The 27,172-nt window shown below is 40.7% G+C and overlaps 1 protein-coding gene across 3 annotated transcripts in view; it reads right to left on the bottom strand.

Moving 5' to 3' along the window:
- Positions 1-527: 527 nt before the first annotated feature.
- SH2D4B (SH2 domain containing 4B) overlaps positions 528-27,172 on the bottom strand; it is a 112,657-nt gene continuing 86,012 nt past the window's right edge. For 2 of the 3 annotated variants that reach the window (XM_043519133.1, XM_038411490.1), the window contains exons 7-8: positions 13,316-13,536; positions 9,028-9,633 (exon numbers count right to left, since the gene is read on the bottom strand). In XM_043519133.1, the coding sequence (XP_043375068.1) occupies positions 9,541-9,633; positions 13,316-13,536 (314 nt within the window). In that variant the 3' untranslated portion in view covers positions 9,028-9,540. Of the gene's footprint in view, positions 1,406-9,027; positions 9,634-13,315; positions 13,537-27,172 lie in introns of those variants that run through there. The other variant, XM_043519134.1, reaches the window with a different exon arrangement.

The raw sequence follows: 27,172 nt of genomic DNA, 5'->3' as shown, positions 1-27,172 counted from the left end.
TCGGATCCATGTCTGCACTCCTCTGTTCTTTCCTCTCATGTTGGCACCATTATCATACCCTGACCTCTCATGTCAGCTATCGCAATTCCTGTATCTTCCAGCTTTTTAAGAAGCACATTTGTCATACCAGCTCCTGTAGTATGTCAATAAATTGGCTCAGATTGTGTTCCCTTGATCTGTGCAAATGGTGGAAGCTCTCCGTTTGCAGATCTCTTCAGTTGATTGCCTGTTCTCTTCAGGTGGGTTCAGGGAAGCAGCAGGAAACAGGAAGCTCCCTGAAAAGCTGGTGTTAATCATTCAGGCTCCTGGGGGTGCTAGAGAGGTAAATAGGAGGCTCCTCCTCCTCTCTCTCCCTGCAGCTCCTGCTGCTTTCTGTTATTCCCTCTCACCTTTTCTCCTGCCGGCCTGTTATGTCTCTTGTGCCCTCCTTCCTCCAGCACAGCACTCCACCATCTCTGTGCATTTAGAGCAGAGATAACACATATGCACCAGCAGCAGACACAATTTTCTACACTCTGGGTCCTAGTGGTGCCCCCCCACAGCCTGGCACCTGAGGCGGCCACCTCAGTTCGCCTCATGGTAAGGCCAACCCTGCCAATGCACCCACTGCTTGCTGCTGGTATAATGAGCAATGCAGCAAGTATGTTAATGCTCAGCCCCAAAGACTTTGCTCACTGGATGGGCAACTCCACAGGACCAGATGTGTCCTTCACCCTCCCCCTCTGCCCTCAATGCCACTGAATGTTCCTTTCTCACATGCAGATCTGTGGAGTCTGGGAACAGTGGGGGTAAATGCTGCCACAGAGGCACCTAAGACCCTTGCATTCAGTAAGGGCAAGAGATCTGCAAATGGAGAGCTTCCACCATTTACACAGATCAAGGGAACACAATCTGAGCCAAAACAGAGCCATCTCTTATTAAGCTGTTTTTCCAGCATAGAAAAATTGCTTGTAATCCATGTTTAATATATAATAACTAAACCTATAATACAAGGATGTAACCTTAACTTAAAACTACTGGAAGAACTTCCAAGAGAGCAAAACATCACCAGCAACTAGTTCCAGCCTAGTAGAAAATTTGCATTGGCACACCCCAAAAGGTAAATACACACACTGCAGGGGTAATCACTAGCACTAAACAAATATTTGTAGAGGCGGTTTCAGAGTACTTGCACTGCAATAAATTAGCTACAGAAATCAATTATGCATCATTATCATCAAGAAATCTAAAATATATCCAAGGAACAAGGATCAGTCCAGGAAATACAAACCACTGCTTAAATGGAAATACCTCCTGCAATTGACAGCACAGCCAGGGGCACATTAGTACTTCAGTTCACTAACATGAGCCTCTGGGAATCTTAAAGAAGAGACATAACAAAAACAAAACGTAAATCTTCAGAAACCTGTGAAAAAATAGAATACAGCTTATAAATGATGCAGATTAATTTTATATATCTATATCTTATATAAAAGAGAAAGAAAATTGCTCCCAGGATGAGAGATAACACTTTTCACCCTAGAGCAAATTTGTGCTGTGGCTTTATAAACACTGGAAAACAAGAATTTATGAGTTAGACTTCAAACCAATTGGTGCACACAGGCACCACTATAAGATAACAATATAAATAGCCTTGTGTGTGTTTAAAGCAAATTGTGTATCCGTGTCTCCTGAAAGACAAAGGGGATTGTGCATACTCAAGGGGGTGGATCCTCAACTAGTATAAATCTGGATAGCTTCATTATAGTCAATGGAGCTATCATGATTCACACCTGTGGAGGTTCTGGTTCATGGAGCTCAACCAAGTCTGTTGAAATTAATGCAGAGTCTCACATGGTCTCAATGGACTCTGGGTCCATCCCAGATTCAGTAAATATGAACACCATATATAGTCCATCTGTTTTACCAAAAATCTTTAGACAGACATCTCTCTCTGAGCCAGAAATAGTCTTTTACTCAGTGTTTGTTCAGTATGATGCAGCCCGGATACTAAATGGGGTTTTGAGGTGCTTCTTTGATGCAAGGATTCAATAATTTTTAAATACTCTTAAACTGTAAATTAATTCCATTGTAATACCTAAAGCAGAGATGATACACTGGAAGTGAGCATCCAAATACCTTAGGTAGGTTTCAAAATCTTATCTCTGAAGTAGGGTTTGTTTGGGGTGTTTTTGCTTTCCCATACAAAAGCCAATGCCATTAAACTGGCAAAATCTGTACACGGCCTTAGTATTGAGACAAAAATAAAAAATTCCAGATGTAACAGGCATTCCAGAAAGCAAAGGTAATGAATGTATTGGAGATTCTTTTTAAAGAATATGCATAAATACTTGTGAACCTATATAGTGCATTTTTATTGCTATGATAGGGATATAAAGGAAAGTCAGATTCATTTAAGAACGAAAATGTTTTCCTTATTACTGAACTTTGTGTCCCTCTCAAAGTGGACTTGCCATAATATGTCTTGCATTCAATTCCAGAGGCCATATTAACAGAAAGCCTTATAATGGAATTCCGCAACATGCAGCTCCCTTGACTCAACACTAGCTACCCCAGAAAAAATAAATCACAACTAAGATTTGCAGATCACTGCTATAATATCATAAACCTGGACAAACAGGAAATTGAAACCACCACCACGTCAAAAGATTGTAGAGAAATGGACAGAACCAAACAACACTGAATGTAGAGGAAGCAAGGCAGGGCTTGGAATCTGAATGCAGATCCTGGCAAGAATCTGGTTTCAGAGTAGCAGCCATGTTAGTCTGTATCCACAAAAAGAACAGGAGTACTTGTGGAACCTTAAGAGACTAACAAATTTATTTGAGCATAAGCTTTTATGGGCTACAGCCCACTTCATCAGATGCATAGAATGGAACACACATGTGTATATATATATATATATATATATATATATATATATATATATATACACATATACACATGCAGATAAGTTGGAAGTTACCATAGAAACTGTGAGAGGCTAATTAGTTAAGATGAGCTATTATCAGCAGGAGAAAAAAAACTTTTGTAGTGATAATCAAGATGGCCCATTTAGACAGTTGACAAGAAGGTGTGAGGATACTTAACTTAGGGAAATAGATTCAATATGTGTAATGACCCAGCCACTCCCAGTCTCTATTCAAACCCAAGTTAATGGTATCTAGTTTGCATATTAATTCAAGCTCAGCAGTTTCTCGTTGGAGTCTGTTTTTGAAGCTTTTTTGTTGCAAAATTGCCACCCTTAAATCTTTTACTGAGTGGCCAGAGAGGTTGAAGTGTTCTCCTACCGGTTTTTGAATGTTATGATTCCTGATGTCAGATTTGTGTCCATTTATTCTTTTGCGTAGAGACTATCCAGTTTGGCCAATATACATGGCAGAGGGGCATTGCTGGCACATGATGACATATATCACATTGGTAAATGTGCAGGTGAACGAGCCCCTGATGGCGTGGCTAATGTGATTAGGTCCTATGATGGTGTCACTTGAATAAATACGTGGACAGAGTTGGCATCGAGCTTTGTGCAGCTTGGAATCTCTGTTGGGCTAACCCAACGTCCCCGGACTTCGGGAGTTTGAAATGCAGTTCTGAAATGTTGTGGCTCAGGCTCCACTTGCATTTTAAGCATTGTGATTTGGGGAAGAGCGCAATCTTCTGAGTTTCCTCCAAGGACTTCAAAAATATAGTAATTTTTTTAAAAAAACAATGGGATAAACACATTGTCTCATTGTTTTAATTCTCTCTTCATTTTCTAAATTGCTTTTCCCCATTCTGTGCCTCCCACTCACTAGTTACCTTTTCATAGTCCATTTGTTTTCTGGAAGGCAGCAACAAGCATTTGTTAGCTCAGAAAATGTCTCTACTCTTGCATTTCCCTCACTACCCTCCAGTGTATTAGCAGCAGCTGCACATCTTTACCTAGGAAAGCTTCTGTTCTTTTTAATTTCTTTCTACTATGATGTCCTTTTGTTTTCTTTGAAATTTATCTTCAGTTAAGTTGCACTGTATTTTATTTCCAATATTTCTCGTTATATATTGTCAAGTTTTACTCTGCAGTTCTCTATGAGTTGGCTGGATGTTTTTATTATTTCTGTGGGGCTATGGAAAAAAAAGCAATTCCTTTATTTGAGAATCCTGACATTTATTAACATAATAAAACTCTCAAAATGAAATTGCGTTTTTCCAGCCAGTAATTTCATTTGCAGGAGAACTTACAAGGAATTTATTTTAAAGCCAGGTAAAACCTAAAATATGAGACATGCATGGAATGCAGACCCAAAAAAGTAGGAAATATATCATGAATTGAAAACTCTTTGGTTGTCTCATACATGTTAATTAGGACAGGACAGGTAGGTTAAAGATCCAGACTTTCAAGTTTTCTTGTCCTATATCCAAAAATGTAGGCAGTTCCTGGGAAATGTATAATTTAGAAAAGAATAATAATGTTATTGCTAACATCTTATGAATATGAATTCTTTACACAGAACAAGGCAGCTTCAACTTTATGTACACACACATTCTCATAATTGTAGATACTGAATACTACAGGGAGGTAAATCTCAAAAGAATTGGAAAACAATGTGTCCTACTTTCAGCATACATAATAACCTTTTATCTGAGGATCTGAAAACAGTTTACAAAAGTGGAGGTGTCTGTATTATTATCCCCTTTTTCCAGGATAGTAAATTGAAGCACAAAGACTCAGTGACTTGCAAGAGTTCCACTATTGAGCCAATGGCCAAGTTCTGAAAACAACACAGACCTCTCGACTCCCAGTCACCCATTCAAATTGCTGGGTCACACTGCTTCCCAAGATATAAGCCGCTTAAAAGACTATCCTAATTTTCCAAACATATTTGGTGAAGAAATCTTAGTTGCATTCACATCAGAGTACCCTATGATGACAATGGCTGATCCAGAAAGTGAACAATACACTCAGTGAGCCCTGATTATAATTTAGACTGAACCCTAATTTCTTAGACAACCTTTTGAGGTATTACAGAAACCTGAGCCAATGTGACCAATGCAAATCACATAGAAACTGTCCAATTAAATTTCCCTCTGTGGAAAGCTAATTGAAATTCTCCCTCACAAGTCACAAACACAGATAGATTTAAACTCAGAAAAAGCTAACGTTAACCAACGGAAAATATCCTATATGATATTGCAAGACATGTCTGAATTTTCTGATTTCAACAAGGATGGGAAGAGGCAATAATGAGGAAAGCTGCTGTCATTATGAAGAGCATTTATTATTTGTGTAACACCATAAGTGTATGTGGTGCTTAACAAACATGTAAAGACAAGGTTCCTTCCCCTGAAGATCAGCTTACAGTCTAATTCTGACAGATACAATACACAGGATACCCGTTCAAGGGCACAAACAAATGGAGTCACCCTCTCAGGAGGAAGGGATTCAACAACAAGAAAAAGGTTTTAAGGGGATGTGGGAGAGTGGCACATATGAATTGTGCGGCTGTTCCAAGCATGAGAATATCATGAATTTAGGCACAAAGCTTAAAGTAAGAGAGAGGCACAAAGGTTGAAGTTAAGAGGGAAGAATTTCAAGGAATAGGCAAAGGAAATGAGATGTGAGATGTAGCTGCAGGCAAAGTCCCTCATTATTCAAAATGGGCTTTAAGTAACTGAAAAGGATGGAGAAACTGCTCACTTAAGGAGTCACATGGCCATTTCAATTACGTCCCTCCACTGAGAATTACTCAGATCAAATACATTATGCTATATATTGTAAACAAATCTTCAGCATGGCCAGAAAATTCTGAAATGATGCCCTCCCGGGGAAGGGAGGAATAGGATCTGAGGAAATGAAAGGGGAAACAACTGTATACCCCAGCTGAGTCCAACTGCCAGCTCCTTGCAAAGAGACCTGGAAGCAAACCAGGAGGCCAGTAAGAGTTCTTTAAAAATCTTCTTCTTTATACTTCATGACTTGTCTAATGGAATAATCTCCAATTTATCAATCTACTAAGTCTGAGCAGCTAGCCTAAGTTATTCACTTCGGTATACCTGTTTCTTTAGATGTGTTCTGACATTTAGTATGTTGCTGTAACAAATGCTTTAAGAGCTCTCTGCCTCATATGTAAAAGTGAACAGGAATGATATCTAATAAATACTTCATGCCTTATACATGAATCTGTCTAACTCCTTGGCTAGCAGAACTGGTAAGGGAGTATCTGGAACTATAAAAAAGTGAAGCCAGGAAACTGCAAGATGTGGCTTGGGCATCATTGAAAGTGGAGAAATGTCAGGGATTGGCTAAAGTTTTGGGTGAAGATTCAGGTCACTTCATATTTTATCCAGACTGATTTCCCATCCTTAATTCTTTCATTACTTCAAGTTTCAAAATTACATTCCCAACATAAAATGACTTGTGAAAGTTTTAAATCTTGTAGGTTTTTTTTTTCCTGTTGGAAACACTGATAAGCTACATGGTGCTGAATAATTGACCATCTTCTATAGAATAGGTGAAAATCTTTCCAATGCCACTGGACCCATAAAGTCTTTAATAGTGCACAGGGTCTTGTGGGGACTGTCTGCTCTGAGGGAAACTTCACTTTATAGGCCTGAATTTGAAAGTAAACAATAAGATATCACAAATTACACAAGTTTTTAAAGTCCATTTGCAAAACTGCAAGACTGACTGATGAGATTCATAGATTCATAGATACTAAGGTCAGAAGGGACCATTCTGATCATCTAGTCCGACCTCCTGCACAGCGCAGGCCACAGAATCTCACCCAACCACTCCTATGAAAAACCTCACCCATGTCTGAGCTATTGAAGTCCTTAAATCATGGTTCAAAGACTTCAAGGAGCAGAGAAGCCTCCCTCAAGTCAACCATGCCCCATGCTACAGAGGAAGGCGAAAAACCTCCAGGGCCTCTCCAATCTGCCCTGGAGGAAAATTCCTTCCCGACCCCAAATATGGCAATCAGCTAAACCCTGAGCACATGGACAAGATTCACCAGCCAGATACCCAGGAAAGAATTTTCTATAGTAACTCAGATCCCATCCATCTAATATCCCATCTCAGGGGATTTGGCCTATTTACCCTGAATATTTAAAGATCAATTACTTACCAAAATCCCATTATCCCATCATACCATCTCCTCCATAAACTTATCAAGTAGAATCTTAAAGCCAGATAGATCTTTTGCCCCCACTGCTTCCCTTGGAAGGCTATTCCAAAACTTCACTCCTCTGATGGTTAAAAACCTTCGTCTGATTTCAAGTCTAAACTTCCTGGTGGCCAGTTTATACACATTTGTTCTTGTGTCCACATTGGTGCTGAGCTTAAATAATTCCTCTCCCTCTCCTGTATTTATCCCTCTGATATATTTATAGAGAGCAATCATATCTCCCCTCAACCTTCTTTTAGTTAGGCTAAACAAGCCAAGCTCCTTAAGTCTCCTTTCATAAGACAAGTTTTCCATTCCTCGGATCATCCTAGTAGCCCTTCTCTGTACCTGCTCCAGTTTGAATTCATCCTTTTTAAACATGGGAGATCAGAACTGCACACAGTATTCTAGGTGAGGTCTCACCAGTGCCTTGTATAACGGTACTAAAACCTCCTTATCTCTACTGGAAATGCCTCTCCTGATGCATCCCAAAACCGCATTAGCTTTTTTCACAGCCATATCACATTGGCAGCTCATAGTCATCCTATGATCAACCAATACTCCAAGGTCCTTCTCCTCTTCCGTTACTTCTAATTGATGCGTCCCCAACTTATAGCTAAAATTCTTGTTATTAATCCCTAAATGCATAACCTTACACTTCTCACTATTCAATTTCATCCTATTACTATTACTCCAGTTTACAAGGTAATCCAGATCCTCCTGTATAATATCCCGATCCTTCTCCGAATTGGCAATACCTCCCAGGTTTGTATCATCTGCAAACTTTATTAGCACACTCCCACTTTTTGTGCCAAGGTCAGTAATAAAAAGATTAAATAAGATTGGTCCCAAAACCGATCCCTGAGGAACTCCACTGGTAACCTCCCTCCAACCTGACAGTTCGCCTTTCAGTAGGACCCGTTGCAGTCTCCCCTTTAACCAATTCCTTATCCACCTTCTGATGTTCATATTGATCCCCATCTTCTCCAATTTAACTAATAATTCCCCATGTGGCACGGTATCAAATGCCTTACTGAAATCTAGGTAAATTAGATCCACTGCATTTCCTTTATCTAAAAAATCTGTTACTTTTTCAAAAAAGGAGATTAGGTTGGTTTGGCACGATCTACCTTTTGTAAAACCATGTTGTATTTTGTCCCATTTACCATTGACTTCAATGTCCTTAACTAATTTCTCCTTCAAAATTTTTTCCAGGACCTTGCATACTACAGATGTCAAACTAACTGGCCTGTAGTTACCCGGATCACTTTTTTTTCCTTTCTTAAAAATAGGAACTATATTAGCAAGTCTCCAATCATTCGGTACTATTCCTGAGTTTACAGATTCATTAAAAATTCTTGCTAATGGGCTTGCAATTTCAGGTGCCAATTCCTTTAATATTCTTGGATGAAGATTATCTGGGCCCCCTGATTTAGTCCCATTAAGCTGTTTCAGTTTTGCTTCTACCTCTGATATGGTAATATCTACCTCTATATCCTCCTTCCCATTTGTCATGCTACCATTATCCCCAAGATCCTCTTTAGCCTTATTAAAGACTGAGGCAAAGTATTTGTTTAGATATTGGGCCATGCCTAGATTATCCTTAACCTCCACTCCATCCTCAGTGTTAAGCAGCCCCACTTCTTCCTTTTTAGTTTTCTTCTTATTTATATGGCTATAGAACCTTTTACTATTGGTTTTAATTCCCTTTGCAAGGTCCAACTCTACTCGATTTTTAGCCTGTCTCACTTGATCCCTACATGTTCTGACCTCAATTAGGTAGCTTTCCTTGCTGATCCCTCCCATCTTCCACTCCCTGTATGCTTTCTGCTTCTTCTTAATCACCTCTCTAAGATGCTTGCTCATCCAGCTTGGTCTACAACTCCTTCCTATGAATTTTTTCCCCTTTCTTGGGATACAGGCTTCCGATAGCTTCTGCAGTTTTGATTTAAAGTAATCCCAATCCAGATTGTCATTGGAAACTAGCAAACTTGATGTCAGAGGAAAGAACCTAATTCAACATATTAGTATTTCATACAATGCCTTATGAATGCATACAGTAGTTCACCTTCCTTCTTAAAGTCATGTCAGTTAGCATTTTCAACCCTGGACATTAGTTGAAAAATTAAAATGACCTTGAGTGTCAATGCCAGTTGACCACATCTCTTACAAGGACCACTGAGAATTGTCTTCACCTGTAGTCAGTCAGTATTCTCTCATCTTTAAACTCTTGGTGATATAAATAATTACCACAAATCAGGTATCAAATGGTTGCTTCTAGGACCTTTTAGTGGTGGTAGTTTGTTGGTCAAACAGCTAGTGACTGAAGATTTGATAACTAACATACTATTTTAACTGTCCACAGGATTTTCATTCTAGTCCTAAAGACTGAAAACAGTCATTCAAATAAAGAACTGTAGTCAGGTGGGTTCTTCCTCTGTCCACATGGTTCCAGTAGTAACTCCCCACCTGAGGATGTGATAATTTCTTCCTGAAAAGATAAAAGGACATTTACAGTATCATTCAAAGGTATTTCAGCCTACTCCTGTCCCCTCGAGAAACAAAACCACAGCAAAAAAGATCCCCATCCAATCCCAGTAAGGACCAACCCTTTGGTGAGATGAGAAACTGGCTGCTGTTGTCCAACTACACAGCTTAAAAAATGATTATCTGCAATTCTAAGAGGACACACAAATGTGCATCTGATAAAATGTACACTGGGATACCAGCAGCTCCTCTTCTCTCTCCAAGGTGTGGAGCTGCCCATACAAAAAACAGCTATTTCTTTACCTCTCCTTTGTACAGGGACTGATATTCCCTATTCCACACAGTCAGAGGAAAGGATCATGCTAGTTCCACATCCTTCTGAGTGCTCTGCATAATCTGTGCCACCCTCTGATAACTATATGCCAATATAAAAAGAATGGAATAAAAAACTAAACCATTTTCCATTGTTAGCATAGAGACTGTTATTCATTATTTAAACTGGCACTTTAGAATACAGTAAAAATTGAGTGGGAAAATAAGAGTTGCATAAATCAAGGGAATTCCGTTTTGTTATTCATTAAAAATGACTGAAACAATTTTAATTAGTCTATTAAAAATGATTTAGGGATTAGATATGGGGCAAAACCATAAATCAGAATATCCCAAAGTTAGGAATGCAGCTGAATCCAAATTTAGATCCAAGTTATTGGGCTGGGATTTTCAAAGGTGCCCAATTCTCAATTAAACTCAATGGGAATTTGAGTGCCTAACTCCTTTAGGCCCCATTGAAAAGCCCAGTCTTGGCCCAGGCCCAATCATTATGTTGGGTTGAAAATAAGTATGGAAATTTCCTATCAAATGGAAACATTGTGGGAAAGTTATGAGCAAACAGAGACAGGGATTTAGTAGGGAAAGCCACTCTGAACTTAATTATAATGTTTGCTGCTTTCAACACTATATTTCTATGCAAAAATAAACCCTAGTGGTTGTAAAAACTCATATAAACATTAGACTGGCTGGTGCCACATGATCTTTTGTGGCTGTAAATAGATTCATAGATACTAAGGTCAGAAGGGACCACTCTGATCATCTAGTCCGACCTCCTGCACAGCGCAGGCCACAGAATGTCACCCACCACTCCTATGAAAAACCTCACCCATGTCTGAGCTATTGAAGTCCTCAAATCATCTAAAAAAGTAAAGTTGGGTAGTAGTTACCTGACCTGACAATCTCCCAACATCCACATTAACCAGTGTCTCCAAATAAAGACCAGAATGAAGCAAAGGAGAGGAAAGAGGGTCAAGCTCTGTACTACTGTTATTTCCTAGCCCCTTTAGTGTTGGTGGCTGGCTCTGAATTCTTACAGCTTTTGCTATGGTCTTTGGAATCACAGTAAACTTTGGGCTCTGAAGATAAATGAATCCACCTACAGTTCATCTTAACCATGACAAAAGACCAGGAACCTTCCTGAAGGAGTTTCATCTAAAACAGAACTGGGGCAGGATCTGGAAGAGATTATGGTAATTTTCATTGTGCTGCTTTCACATTCTCTGGCATTGTGTAGCTAGCCATTAAAAGACTGTGGAGGGCTTGAGAGCGCACTTCAGAGGTAAGGGCAGACAGAAAAGTTTCAGAGACAATGATATGGAAGACAGGAACTGACACTCAGGAGCAAACTGACCAGTTTTACATATGTCCACTAAGCCAGACAATTAAAAGAGAACTGGGTGGTCACTTTAGAGGAAGAGCAGCTTCTCTAATCAGCCTGTCATAACCACACCTGTCAATTTTATCATCAGGGACACCCCAGAGGAATATTTTTTCCTTAATGTCTGGGCTTAATAGACATTTTGCTTCCGACAGGTGCCCTTGTTCTCTTTGCTGACGGATGGGCTGTCTTGTGTGGTTATTGCCTATGATGGGCAAGGAGAAAACAAGGGAAATACAGGAACTTTTGTCAGACTTGATTGCCCCAAAAAAGAGGAAGAGACATCACAGTTGCCAAAACTCCTGCCTGAGGGACTTGGTTCCTTGTTTAAGTGCCAGCTGTGCAACTAGATGCACTCTTCTATCCCTGGCCAGGATCCTGCGAGTCCCTCTCCAATATTCTGATCTAGGTGCTGCTTGTTTCTGTAGGAGGCAGTACAAAGAGATGCATTGACTTTGAAAAGACAGCCAGCATGAAGGCTTCTTCAAAGATATAAAATAAAATAGGGGTGTCTAGGTTCAGTTTTCCTTCTGCTTATCATGTGGGGTTTGTGTTGTATGTATAACGGGCTAGATCCACAGCATTGGCAGCACTACGCCACCTTTCTACCGCCCCGTCCCCTCCCCCCCCCGAACTGAAGTTAGAACCATCTATGGCTGCTCTACCTTGTGCCGGGGATAATGGTCTTGAGGAGTTGTTCCTCTAGCCAGGATCACTGGAGCACATTGCACTCTGGCCCCACCCCTCTTTGAAGTGGACAAATAGAAGGTGTGAGGCAGGCTCACATTTCTCCTATGCTACTTAAATTCTCAGCTGCTGCATTAAGGCAGTTTTAAGACCTCTTCTTGTGCCATTTCTTTAGAGAGGCCAGGAATCTGTCCCAAGCTATTTATGTAGAATATTACACTCTGCTCTGACTCCACTGTTTCTTACTTGCAATGTAAATTCCTTCAGGCAGGAACTGTCATGTTCTGTGGTGCCCTCACTTGTGGGCCCAACTTCTCATCTCCATTAAACTGATGTAAATCTAGTAAATTATTGCAGATTTACCCCAGTGTCACAGAGCAGAATTTCCCCTCTATTGCTCAGTATAATAAGTAATAACAAGAGGTTCACTGGGGGAAGGAATAGTGTGTGTGTATGTGTGGAGAAAGCCTGCAGAGGTGCTACAAACTGAAGTTCATGGCACCTCAAGAAAGAGAGGAGAGGGAAGGGAAATTGGGAGCAGAGAAGAGGGGAAATTAGAGGAAGAAAAGGAAAACTCCTTACATGTTTTCTGGGGAGAAATGGGATATGGAAATAGTCAGAGGAGAAAAAGTCCACTGGAATGAGAGTGAAACAAAGATGAGACAAAACAGGAGAGATGGAAAAGTGAAAGAAATTCTATAGAAGAAGGGAACAACACAGGTGAGGATAAAGAGAAAAACAGAAGAAAAATTGATGGGGGTGACACATGAGAAGGTAAAAATAACCTTTCCCATCAGGAATTGTGCTGCTTTTTAGTCACAGACTGGCCCATAGGAAGCACAATTTCCAGAAGAGCCAGTTCCTGGCCATGTAGAGTTGTCAAAGGCTCATGGAAAACTAAACTAAATTAAAAGCCCTTTTCTTGTAATATTTCCAATCAAATTTTGCCAACCAAAGAAGTTCAGAAAGTGTTAGCTCTGCCAGTCCCTATTAGTGCATCTTTTGGTCCTTCAAAGCAGGCAGTGCATACAAAGCTGATTAGAACGGGACACAAATGGATACTGAAGATTTTGAAACTGAAAAAAAAAATCCACTGGTTCACTTCAGTAGAGAAACAAAACTTCAGGTGTATGAAGTTTAATTTGTACATTCTGACTAGAGCCATTGTACACTCATTTAGCTTTTCACTATGATTATTTCCACTTTCTAGGTTGGTTTCAAATTACATGGTTCCTCTTTAATTTATTAATCTGCTGAGTTCAGTGATTGATCTTTCCACAAGAAGTGATACCTTGTGAAAATCAATAAGATCCGTGAGTGTTGCATGCCGGTTGGGATCCACGCCCAAGAAGCTGTAGAAATCCCCTGAAGCATCCACCAAAAAGTGTTTGAACCCACTCTGTTGGCGATAAGACAAGGCATAGCCCCAGATTTTCTCACTGACCCGCACCAGGAATGCTCCTTCAGACTTGTTCATTAGCAGCTCTTCTGACTCCTGGCGGCTAATAATACCTGCCAAAAAGAAAGAGGCCATAGTCATCACATAATGGGCCCTGAAGAACATAGTAATTAAAATGAAATAGATGTGCATTAAAGGGGGAGGTGAAGCTGAAACGGGCAAGGCCTCTCAAGTGTTCAAGCACTTACAGTAGAATGTGATTGTGCTAGGAGGTTACAGCTCAGGGGACTCAGTAATTATTACCTGTCTTTGATGGAATTCTGCATGCTTAATTTGTTACTTATGTGATTATTAATCATTATTTCCACTTGTTTTACCACATCCCCACTGTCCTCACAGTTCTCCTAAAGATGTGCACAAACACAACCCCTAGAGAAATGAATTAAATAGAAAAGGTCATTTAGTCTCTGGATTCAGTATCTACATTCTAAGCCACTGAAAGAAAGGCGATATCAGGATAGAGCACCGGAATGTCCAGAGGTTGCAGTTTCTGTATCATGGGTACTCAGGGGCTATTGGCCATTATAATTATACTTTTTGTCAGGTAATATAGTACCTCTGAACTGATCATCTCAAAATGTTTTTCAGTTAATAATTAAGGCAATCTTCAATAGAGCAGAGAAAGGTATAACGTGATCCAGTGGCTGGAAGTTGAAGCTAGACAAATTCAGACTGGAAATAAGGTGTAAATTTTTAACAGTGAGTAATTAACCATTGGAACAATTTACCCAGGGTCATGGTGGATTGTCCACCACTGACCATTTTTAAATCAAGATGGGAGGTTCTTCTAAAAAAACTGCTTTAGAAATTATTTGGGGAAGTTCTATGGCCTGTGTTATATAGGAGGTCAGACTGGATGATCACAATGGCCCCTTCTTGTCTTGGAATCTCTGACTGTACAAAACACCACTTCCAGACTCCTGAAGGGTTGTAATGCCTTTCAGGAGACATGGAGAAAGATTGTGTCCCAGGAGATGCAATCTCCCTGGGGCTGCTTGGTATGCATGAGAATTACATGCTGCAGCATTCAGTAGCATTATGCAGATTGCTCTCCTTTGTGTGGTGGCTCATTCCAAAGGCCAATATGGAGAGGAATGAAGTTATATCTTTGTCTTCTCCCCCTCCCTCTCTCATAAAGTGTCATAATAACCTATAATAAATGTTGATGGGAAAAGGTGCAAAAAGGAGACAGAAAGACTGAGTTAGTCCAACCAAAACTCAAGGACTGTATTAAGATCATGCCTGATAAACAAGAGAAGTGTGGGATCAGAAATTGGTGAACCAAGATTGATGTGTTGGTAATCAAGCCTAATTGGTTCACAAAATAATAAGAGGATGGGCTATTCCACCCATCACTCCCTTTGAGGTACCTCAAAGAGAGAGACTTTTGGGAAAATCTAATGGATTGTGATGCTGGCTGACTGAAAAGTCAGAGAAAGGGGAAAAGTGAGCTTCACCTCCATGACTTCCAGCCCTACCATCTCCTACGACTCTAGACCTTCCTCATTCTAATCCTGAAAGATTTTCTGACCAGAGAGAGGCAGCCAAATGACATTGCCACTTCCACCAGCTTTGGCTAAATCCCAAATGCCACCTGGGATGTGAGGACTTCATCCCCGCACTTCACTTCAGGCATCCTTTTCCTTCCCTGACTTATTTCTTTTCTTTCCTATCTCTCTTCTTTTTCCTTCTGTCCTACAAGTCTGTCTTAGCAGGTCAAGACTGCATATTTCGCAATACTGCTTGAGCCTGGGATCAGAGAGAGCAACTAAATGAAATGCCCTAAACTGCCCGATGGTGGCACGAATTTGCCAGGTCTCAGAGTGGCTAATAAGACCAAGTGTCATGCCTGTGGGTTTTCCAGCAGTGAGGTTGCAAGTAAGAGTCAACACCAGAGACAGAACCTGCATTTTTTTTAATCTTTGCTGTTCTTTTCTTCCCCCTTTTGTTACATATGTCTGGTTTTGTCTTCTAGAAAACAGGATCAGATTTTAACAGCTCCAGCCCATCCCTACTAACTTCTTCTCTTTTTTTTTTTTTAAATCAATTCTGGATAAGCACATGACAAAAGTAGTAAATTAATGTTCGTGGATAGTGCAACTCTCTTCTTTGCATATAGGTATTCTAAACTTGCTCTAATCAACATATGATAAGTCTATCAAATTATAGTCTACAGCTATGGCTACATTCTGAGCTATGGGCATGATGCCAGCTCATGAAGACATACTTGTGCTAGTTTTCATCAACCTAGTAATATACTTGGGGTAGAACAGAGAGTAGCAGCACAGGCCAGCCATGCTGAATACCATGCCCACAGGATTCAGCCAAGTTTTTACTTGCAGAGCTAACCCATTCTGCCACTTGCCTCTGCTTGAGCTACGTTGGCTACATCACTTCTTTTGGCACACTATTGTAAGGACCAAGGCATAGGCAGTGAAGTCTAGTGGTCAAATCCTGAGTCAGGATTCCAGCCAAGAGTTGAAGCCCAAGTCAGGAGTCAAGCCGGGGTCAAGTTTGAGTCAGGGATAAGGTGGAGGAGCAGGGATCTGGAGCAGGGCAGGAAAGCAGGAACCTGGAGTGGAGGAGGATCTGGGATAAGGAGGGTAGGAACGAGCTGGAAGGCAGGAAGACAAAGCACAGGATTCAGGGAACTAAGTGACAGCCAAGCAGGAATCCACCTACATGCTCAGACGACTTCCTTTGTCTCTTTCTGGGCTTAAGTAGTACATCCGAGGCAGTCGGTAGGGCCAGACATCTCCCCCAATAAGGAGCTTTGTAGGAGGAGCGTTAGGTGAGCTAAAGCTCTTCTAGTTCTCTTCTCCACTGGTTACAGGGAGCTACTGGGTAGTTGCCACAGTCTGAGCACTGCCTGGGGAGCCATGGCATCAGGTTCAAGACCGAACTCTCACAGCTAGTATTATGAGAGCTAGCTCAAGTATGTCTACACAAGTTGGAAATCACTATGATGATTAGGCAGCCATGTCATACAATGCATTTGAAAGGGTATAATCCCAAGCTTATAGTTTAATGGAGATATTTTGGTGGCATTTCTTTTACAGAATCCCACAGACACTTTGAGCACTCTGTGGCATCCAATGGTTCAAATCCACACTTCTTGTGTGAATTTGTTATACTTTAGTGTATTAATAACAGTGATCTGAGGAACAAATTTCAATTTATGGTAAGTGAGAGTATACCTTCTGAAATCAAAGCAGAAGTGTCTCATGGTAGATTCCCTATATACACAGGCCCAGACTCGGCAATTAAGGAGAGGCAATGCATATAGGACCCTGAACTAAAAGAAGCGGTTAGAGGCAAAAAGGTATCCTTTTAAAAATTGGATGACAAATCCTATTGAGGAAAATAGAAAGGAGAATAAACTATGGCAAGTTAAGTGTAAAAGTATAATTAGGCAGGCCAAAACAGAATGTGAAGAACAACTAGCAAGGATCTGTATGGGATCTGTATGGGCACCAGTGCTGTTCAACATATTCAAAAATGATCTGGAAAAAAGGGGTAAATAGTGAGGTGTCAAAGTTTGCAGATGATACAAAACTACAAGATAGTTAAGTCTAAAGCAGCCTGTGAAGAGTTACGAAGATCTCACTAAACTGGGTGACTGGGCAACAAAATGGTAGATGAAATTCAATACTGATAAATGCAAAGTAATGCACATTGGAAAACACAATCCAAACTCTGCGTACAAACTGATGAGGTCTAAATTAGCTGTTATCACTCAAAAGATTTTGGTGTCATTGTGGATAGTTCTCTGAAAACATCCACTCAAAGTGCTGTGTCAGTCAAAAACGCTAACAGAATATTAGGAATCATTAGGAAGGGATGATAAGACAGAAAATATCAAAATGATACTATATAAATCCATGGTATGCCCACACCTTAAATACTGTGTTCAGTTCTGGTTGCTCCATCTCAAAAAGATATATTAGGATTGGAAAATGTACAGAGAAGGGTATGGACCAGTTATATGAGAAAATATTAAAAAGACTGAGATTGTTCAGCTTGGCAAAGAGACAACTAAGCAGGGAGACATGATAAAGATCTATAAAATCATGAATGGTGTGAAGAAAGTGAATAAGGAAGTGTTATTTATGTCTTTGCATGACACAAGAACCAGAGGTCACCCAATGAAATTAATATGCAGCAGGTTTAAAACAAATAAAAGGGAGTAATTCTTCACACAACACACCGTTGACCTATGGAACTCATTGCCAGGGGATGTTGTGAAGGCCAAAAGAATAACTGGGTTCAAAAAGGAATTACATAAATTCATGGAGCATAGGTCCATCGAGGGCTATTGGCCAAGATGTCAGGGATGCATTAGGGCTGTCCCTAATGCTCTGACTGCCAGATGCTGGGACTAGATGACAGGGGATGGATCACTTGGTAATTGCCCTGTTCTGTTCATTCCCTCTGAAGCATCTGGCATTGACCACTGTTAGAAGACAGGATATGGGGCTAGGTAGACCATTGGTCTGACCCAGTATGGCCATTTTTATGTTCTTACGACTAAGACTCAGAAAACCTGGGATCTATTCCCAGCCTTCCCACCAATCTGTTGTGTGACCTTAGACAAGTCATTTCATCTCTTTTTTTTCCTTCACCTTTTGTCTATTTATGTCATGCTCTTTAGGTGCAGGGACAATCTCTTCTTGTGTTGGTACTTTGCCTAACCCAATGGGGCCCCATTCTAAGTGGGCCTGGTAGACTTTACTCTAGTATGTCATAATAGTAAGCACATGTTTAAGTGCTTGGCTAAATGAGGGCTACAATATGGGAACAGTAGCCTCCTTTCTGGAAAGCACTGTATTCCCTTATCACTAAACATGCAAACCAGGCAGACATATGCATCTGTTTAGAAATGACATGCAAATGATCAGCCTAACAAGTCAATTAGTCCATTTCACAAAATCAAAAGAATGTTGTTAGGGAGGAAAAGAGAAGTGTTCAGATCTGAATTGTTAAAAATTACTCTTGTTGAACAGTTCAAAGGAAGAATAGTGCCACTATGGATCCATGTGACATATATTATGTGAAGCTACATCATTAAATCCTAATATAAGATGCTATGTGCCAAGAATGACACAGAAACTAGTTCTGAAATCAAACTACTTGTTGAGGCAAAGATCCAATCCTCAGTCAGATTGCCCTAATTTGAATATAGAAACAAAATGATTTAATACTGATTAGAGCCTGGTTCTCTTATAAACAACAGTTACCTCTACTAGAAAATACACAGGTAAGGTATTCTTACAACAATCTCATAGTGTGTATGTTGAATCTCCTTCCAAGGGCTGGCCTACTGATGGACAAAAGCCTACTTCTGCTACCACTTCAAGGAGTTACTCCATTAATTCAAGAGGTCAAGGTCTGTGCTGAGATGCTACAATTTCCAGGTTTAAATCCTGCTGATGACACAAGTGTGCGGCAGGGGAGGTTCTGATTATACTCTTTCTTCTTACAGTGACAGAACTGTCCTGGGGCCCTGCTTGGGAGTAACAGGAAGTGTGCAATCCAACAGTTTTACAGCAGGGGAATAAAAGAAGAGAGGGACATACATAATCTGGAGAATACTGAGCTGAGGATATTTCAGGGTCTGAATGACCATCACTATCAGACATATACCACCAAACATGTTTAATCTCAGTTCATTTAATTCAAAATAATCTGTTCACCTGCTCCCAACTCCCACAGTTAAAACACTGCAGGCTTTCACACAACACTATCTTCCTTGCCAGAACTTGCTTTTATTCTCAGGCATCAGAGCTGGTTGGTAGGTGAGAAATGTTACACTGCTTACGGCCAGGTTGTTTTTGTTTTTGTTTTAATTCTGTTTTTTCCTAAAGATGGTGTAATAAATGATCAGCCAGCTGCATTTTTCACTTTCTCTCTCCTGATACTGTTAATGGCTCCTGGGAACATCATCTCTTTTTTTTTCCTCTCCCCAATTTTATTTTATTTTTCTACAGTTCAGTTCTTCAGCGGGTGGTAATTAAAGCAATGAAAATTTCCCTCCACCCTTTCAAAATGTTATACTATTCTCATGGCAACAAGAAAAAGAGTGGCACCACTTGCTCTTGAGATGGCTGTTGAGAAATAAACAACATCTGTGAAAAGCCTACATGAACATTAAAATTATTGCAACTAAAGTCAAGAAACTTTGGTTTCCCAAGGCTCTGGTAAGAGGTGTAGACTCACCAATGCTTTTATTTGTGTTTATTACAATATTAATTAGAAATATTATCTGGAAAAGAAACCTCTGATGCTTTGAAAGTTATTTTCTTTCTCTCTAATTCCTGTTAATCTCTTTTAAAAAAATAGGACCAGATCCTCAACAGCACAGCTCCATTGACAGCAAGCTACTGCAAAGCTATGCTGATTTTATATCAGGGGAGGATGTAGCCTCCAGTATCAAAATAAGTAATAATTTCCAATAAGATCAGCTTTTTCAATGAAATCATTTAAAATAACAACATTACTATTAAACTCAGGGCTAGTTCATTCATTTTAACTCTTCAGGCAACTCAGCACATAATGGCGTACATGGATATCAGCTCCTTACCAAATTGAGTCTAGAGCAAACTCACTTAATCACCTCCATACATCTGCCAACTGCTATGTCAATTAATAAGTGTCAGTGAATACATATGCCGCTGTCTGATGTGGTTCAGCTGCATCAGAACTATTGGCCATGATCTTTAGTCCTCACTCCATTAGGAGTCTTACTAAAGAGAAAGGACTACATGATTTTATCTACTACTTCTTGAATATGCAAAAACCCTATGAAGTGCAATATAAACAAATGGCTTGATTTTACACAAACATACAGGCACCCATAATTTATAGGTACAAATATCTGCACGGGCACTTTAAACATTCTAGCATCTGAGTGCACAGAAGCGTTAAATATTTCTGTGCAACTGTCTATAGATGTAGGCTGAAAATTTGGTTTGAAAACTCTAGTTATTTCTAATGGTAGAAAAGCTAGTGATACATAATCATCTGATCCATTACTGATTAAGGACTGACTTTTTAAATGCAGTGTGATACTTCCAGTAATTTACAGAAGATAGAAGTGTCTTAAAGATTTTCATTGTAATTTTGTCATTTTGAATGTCGCCTGTTATTTGAAAAGAAGAGAATTGTAATATTTAGAGTACACTGGAATCCTGTAACAATATAAGGGCCCATTACAAATTTAGTGGGTATGGCTCAAAATCTTGACACAGCCACTGAGTTTCTAATGGCTCCCACTCGATAGTAATGAGAGGAATTATTTGAAATACTATGGAGTAGGATTCCAATTGCATGCTGGAGGGTTTCCTTCCTTTTTTGCATAATTGTTTAAAATAGAGCAGATGTACTACATAAAGACATGTTAATATAATATTATAAAAGATATGAATTTAAACTAGAAAAGTCAAGAAATTTAAGCAGTAAAGCAAGAGGATAAAGCTGTAAAGCAAGACTGGATGGTCTAAAACAACAGTTCTATCTTTAACTCTATGACTTTATTATAAATTTGTATCTTGACTACATTGCTGTGCAAATAGTGTGCATCTAATACACCACATGAACCACAATAGAGGCACAATGGCAACACATGAAAGACAGAGTGAGACTTATGAACATATTGGCTGTCGTGTATTTGTAAAGCTCTTAGAGTTATTGTAATTTTTTTAAAAAATGTATAGCAAGAATTTGACTGGAATTAGAGGCACACTATTGCAGGGAGTTAACCAGAATTATTTTGCTTTTCAACGGTGTAATTTACAATGAAATATTAGACAGACTTGTGTGAGATCAGGCTGAACACAGCCAAAAAGTATTCAAGTGCATTCCTCAGAATAAAACTTATTTACTTTGCTGATGTTTGCCACCCCTTTTTCATTAGTTTATCCACAAAGCTGTATTTGCTGCGAGTTAGAGTAAAAGTATCATGAACACTAGCATGAATAATTATTATTTAGAATATTCATGCTGGAAGTTCTCTCCTGGCCATTATGAAAAGCTTTCTATTACTTGCACAATTGATTTGTTGAACTCACAGATAATCAATGAATAGAAAAGAGACTTTTCATAGAATCCTAGAACTGGAAGGGACCTTGAGAGGTCATCTAGTGAGTGAGTGAGTCCCCTGCACTCAAGGCAGGACTAAGTATTATCTAAACCATCCCTGACAGGCGTTTGTCCAACCTGATCTTAAAAATCCCCAATGATGGAGATTCTACAACCTCCCTAGGCAATTTATTCCAGTGCTTAACCACTCTGACAGTTAGGAAGTTTTTGGGTAGCCAACTCCCCTTGACTTTTCTTTCATTACATTCATTACTTTATCTAAATCTAGGCCCCAATTTAGCCAGGCTAAACTAAGCACATTGTTTAGTTCTCACTGATATCTGCATGCAGTTAAAATGGAACATGTGGTCAAGTGCTTTGCTGAATCAATGCCTAATTTCAAAGTATAAATCACATGCCATGAAACTGATTCAAAAAGGTGCAGCTCTTCTTTGAATTTGTGAGAAAACTGGAACTTTCAGTGTTGTTAAAAAAACTAAATTATCTTTTTGAACAGGGTTGCCAGGCATCCGGTTTTCAATGGGAACACCTGGTCGAAAATGGACCCTGGCAGCTCTGGTCAGCACTGCTGACTGGACCGTTAAAATTCCAGTTGGCTGCCTGCAACAGGGCAGGCAGGGTACCTGCCTGGCTCCGTGCGGCTCCCAGGAAGTGGCCGGCATGTCCCTCTGGCTCCTAGGTTGAGGAACGGCTGGGGGGATCCGTGCGCTGTCCCTGCCCTGAGTGCCAGCGCCACAGCTCCCATTATCCAGGAACCTCGGCCAATGGGAGCAGTCGGGGTGGCGCACACAGGCCGGGGCAATGTGCAGAGGCACCCGACTGCGCATCCACCTAGGAGCCAGAGGGAGATTTTGCCACTTCTGGGAGCTGCCTGAGGTAAGCCCGCACGTCTCAACCCCTATCCCAGCCCGGAGCCCACTTCTGCATCCGAAACTCCCTCCCAGAGCCCGCACCCCCTTTCATACCCCAACCCCTGCCCCAGCCCGGAGCCCCCTCCTGCACCCTGAACCCTTCATTTCTGGCCCCACCCCAGAGCCTGCACTGCACCCCTATCCCAGAGTCCATACCCCCTCTCACACCCCCACCCTCTTCCCCAGCCTGGAACCCTCTCTTGCACTCTGAACCCCTCATTTCTGCCCCCCACTCCGGAGCCCACACTCCCAGCCCAGAGCCCATGCCTCCTCCCACACCCCAACTTCCAACCCCAGCCTGAAGCCTCCTCCCACACTCCAAACCCCTCGGCGCCAACTCCCAGCCAGAACTCCCTTCCTGCACCCCAAACCGCTCATCTATAGCCCCACCCCAGAGCCCTCACTCCCAGATGGAGCCCTCCACCCACCTTGCAATCCCCTGTCCCAGCCCAGTGTAAGTGAGAGGGAGCAAAGGTGGGGGGAGAGTGAGCGATGGAGGGAGGGGTGATGAAGTGAGTGGGGGCAGCACCTCAGAGAAGGGGCAGAGCACTGGCTTGGCCTCAGGGAGGGGGTGAGGTGGAGGTGTTCAGGTTTCTGCAAATAGAAAGTTGGAAACCTTAGTTATGAATCGTGTTTATCACAGAAGTGCCTGCAGGGGTCCATTGTGCTAGGCACTGTACAAACACACAGTGGTAGACACAGAACTTACCTTACTCTCATTGGGAAAGTACCAGCTTTCCCATGTATTCAAATGGTAGCTGCACATTCTGAGGCCCACACTACACCATCTGACTGGTGGGAAGCATTAGTAAGATGGCAACTTCCATTGAGAAACCATTTGATGTTAAAGAGGTAGTGATATATTGACAAATATTTTTTTTAAAGTTCTGAAAATCTATTTTCCGAACTACACATACTTTGGCCTACCCAAAGCAAATAATTCAATTGAAGCCACTGCGGACTGGTGCAGATGCATTTGTAAGAACTTTATTTAGCAAGTATTCATATTTTTATCTAAAGCATTATAAAAAATTGCTGCAGTTTTTCTTTAATTAATGTGAGGGTTGGAGAGACTTCCTCTCCAGGAAGCAACACAACATGAAAGGCAAAGATAAAGGGGGAAAGTGTCCTATAATAATATTCAGAGCAACAGACTAATAGCTCTCTCCCCTTCACGAAGCTAAAAATGATAGAGTAATCAAATGCCAAAAAATATAACCCTAATACTTGGGAATATCATAAAAATCTCCAGTGTATTTTAATATGCAAGAGTAAAAGGAAATACGATCCAGTACTTGAGTCTGCAGTGAGCGTTAAAAGGGAATACAAAATCATAAAGCAAACTGTGATTGTATCAAAGTTAAAGCACTAAATTCTACCACCAGGTTAAAATGCAGCAATGGAAGAATGTAGTCATCACATCACAAATTGTAAAGATTAAAAAATAACCGAATAAAACCTTTATCTGCTTAAACTCCCTTCTTTCTGTTCTGAGGCACTGTCAGCATGCAAGCACCACACATTGTTTCCTCTTTGGATTAAACTAAAAGGTCTTCACAAAAATGGCACAAATATTCCCTCTCTCCAGGTTACCTGGAACCTATGTTGGAATTATGCTATCCATGCCTCCCAGGTTTGAGCCTTAGGTGTTCAAGGAGCTCCATACCTCCCAAGAGGAGAGGTCAGACTGGATGAAGTTCCCTGTCTCGCTAGTTAGAATGACTGAAGTGCAATATTACATGCAATGTCATACAGAAAATGCAAGAGCAGACAGATGTGCTGGAGAAGTTCAAAACCATGGAATGGAATGGGAAAAAAAAATCAATACCTGGTTAGTACAATGAATAGTAGGAATTGGAAAATCCCAATGGATATTTTTGAATGAAGGAGAGTGCACATTTTGGAGTAAAGAAGCAGTATAGGATAAACCTGAAGCTGCTGAGCCAGCATTTGCAAGCAATGCTCACAATTTGTAGGCCTCACAGCAAGGCAGAAGGGAATGGTGAAACAAATACTGTAATTGCACAAAAGGTAGCATGAGCATTAATCTCCTGCATAACAAATATTTGGAGGGAAGGTGGTTAGTAGTCAGCTCCCCCAGCCAGAAACGTAAGAAATATGAAGGAAGAGGGAAATGAAGGTTGCTGGATGACTGCTCTTTCTAGTGTGAGAATCATACCAACTGCCGTTCTATGTTCCTATGAAGAAAAGCTTCCACAAAATGAGACATTAAGGCCACACCAGAAGGTGCAGTCCTCCTCAATTTCACATATCAGGAGACTATGTCACTAATTAGGTCCTTGGTTAGTTGATAAGAACTGTGTATCCTTTCTGAGCAGAACTGTCTAGGAAGTGTTTGTAGGATCACAGCCTTAAAGTCTGCCATCCTATTATAATGGCAATATTTTTATTTTTAAACTTTTTTTTTTTACGGTGCACTACTTTTCTTGAATAGGTGGAAGAACAAATAGTGAAAGAAGAGATCAATATCACAGCGTATAAATAGTCATGGCTGGTAGATAACAATAGCTCTGCCTCTGCCATTGCAAAGGGGAAGCAATACAGAATGAAAAGCAAAGCAAAAGTAAATGAAATACAGGTGGTAATGGAAACAAAACTGCTGCAGCAGTTAACCATCAGTAGGTAATGCAGGCTGAACTTGCATAGGACTAGATTTTTCACTGATCTCTGTATGCCTATTAAGTGGGATGATTTGCAAAAATGCTTAGTACCCAGCATGCTGAGCTCTTTTCAAAATCTGGCCATAAGTGTAAAAATGGAAGCTATAGAAGGCTGAGTTCCTTTGAAAATCTGGTTTCAGAGTAGCAGCCATGTTAGTCTGTATCCACAAAAAAAGAACAGGAGTACTTGTGACACCTTAGAGACTAACAAATTTATTTGAGCATAAGCTTTCGTGAGCTACAGCTCCCTTCGGATGCATCGGATGAAGTGAGTTGTAGCTCACCAAAGCTTACGCTCAAATAAGTTTGTTAGTCTCTAAGGTGCCACAAGTACGCCTTTTCTTTTTGAAAATCTGGTCCCCTCAGGTTGAGACTGCTGAGCCCTTGAAAGCCTAGTCCTGGATGCTTATGAAAATCTGGCCCAGAGTCAATAATAAGTAGCAGTGCCAGAGACTCTCCCATTGCTGGAACAAAGAAGGAACTTATAGTTGGTAACAGGCTGACAAAAGGAGTTACTGAAATGGAAATGGCAACAAAGTCAAAACTCCCAGTTGTACTAAATCACAATAAGACAAACAAGTTTGGACATAGGTATCAATGGTGTGCACCTATGGGAATAGAACAATGACCCTTTCATATTCTGCCACTCTTGTCTGTATACACAATGCTCATTAACAACACTTCTTCAGTTTACAGATTTCATAGTAGCAGCCGTGTTAGTCTGTATTCGCAAAAAGAAAAGGAGTACCGGTGGCACCTTAGAGACTAACAAATTTATTAGAGCATAAGCTTTCGTGAGCTACAGCTCACTTCATCGGATGCATTTGGTGGAAGTGAGCTGTAGCTCACGAAAGCTTATGCTCTAATAAATTTGTTAGTCTCTAAGGTGCCACCGGTACTCCTTTTCTTTTTTCAGTTTACAGAGTTCATTTTGGGCAGCATTAGTACTGCAAAGTGGACTTATGCCGGCCAGACAGCCCCCTTGAGAACTCTCTCCTGCTCCAGCTCCATTACCCACTGCTGCTGTCTTGTCTGCTAGAGATCAGCATCAAGGGAAGAAGGGGAGCAGGTGTGGTGGAGCAAAGCTTCATTTCTGCCCCATTCCGGGCTGAAGGAAGATAAAGCTGCCACCCTGTAAACTGTTCACCTGAAATTTTAACTTAAACTTTGGTTGGACAGCACAGAATCAGGGTTTCATTATCAGCCCCCTGGTAGTCCTCACTCTGCAACACAGCTGAGCTCTGTACATCACTGTATGGAGAACTAAGCCCAAGAGCAACAGAGTATGTCTAATGGTGATTATTCCTCCAGACCAAGGTGGCACAGCACTAGGGAGCTTACTTGGTGCATAGACCCTGTACTGGGCCTTTCTAGAGGGGAAAATTTCACCCAAGATAAGCAAAAGGTATACAAATAGTACAAGTCTGATTCTTATTTACACTAAGGTCCCTTTAGACCATTCGGGCAGTGTTAAGGGACTTTATTGTGAGAGAGAATCAGGCTCTGAAAAGACTTTTTGTTCTGAATTCCCAAAGACTGAAATTCTTTAAAAATTGTCCAAATCCCATTAAAATTCATTGGGCACCTAACTCCCTTAGGCATCTTTGGAAATCCCAGCCTAAATGAGTACTGCAGCTAAATAATATATTTTCTAACAGGTTTAATGAGAATTAGGTGTCCTATGCCCCATATTGCTAGCATGGCGCATAGTTAATTCCCTAGGCACGCTACTGGAAATATACCTCTTAACTGTCTCTTCAAAGTTAATTCTTTACCTCGACTACCAAATACTGTAAACCTCTTTATATTCACTGTCAAAATATTTAGACTATATTCACTAACAAGCAGTCAGCTCATAAAGGCACTTGTATTACTTGTCTGAATACACTGCTGGTATAAAGGAGCTATACGTTTGTCTGTTACGGTCTTCTCAAAGTATACTGTAGATTGCCCCACTACCTTCCCCCTCAGTTCGGCTTTCAGACAGCATTACACCAGGA

This window comes from Dermochelys coriacea, chromosome 7 (genome assembly GCF_009764565.3).
Source record: "Dermochelys coriacea isolate rDerCor1 chromosome 7, rDerCor1.pri.v4, whole genome shotgun sequence".
NCBI lineage: Eukaryota > Metazoa > Chordata > Testudines > Dermochelyidae > Dermochelys > Dermochelys coriacea.
Note: the sequence above shows the minus strand (reverse complement) of the source record. Positions and strands in the feature narration are given on the sequence as shown.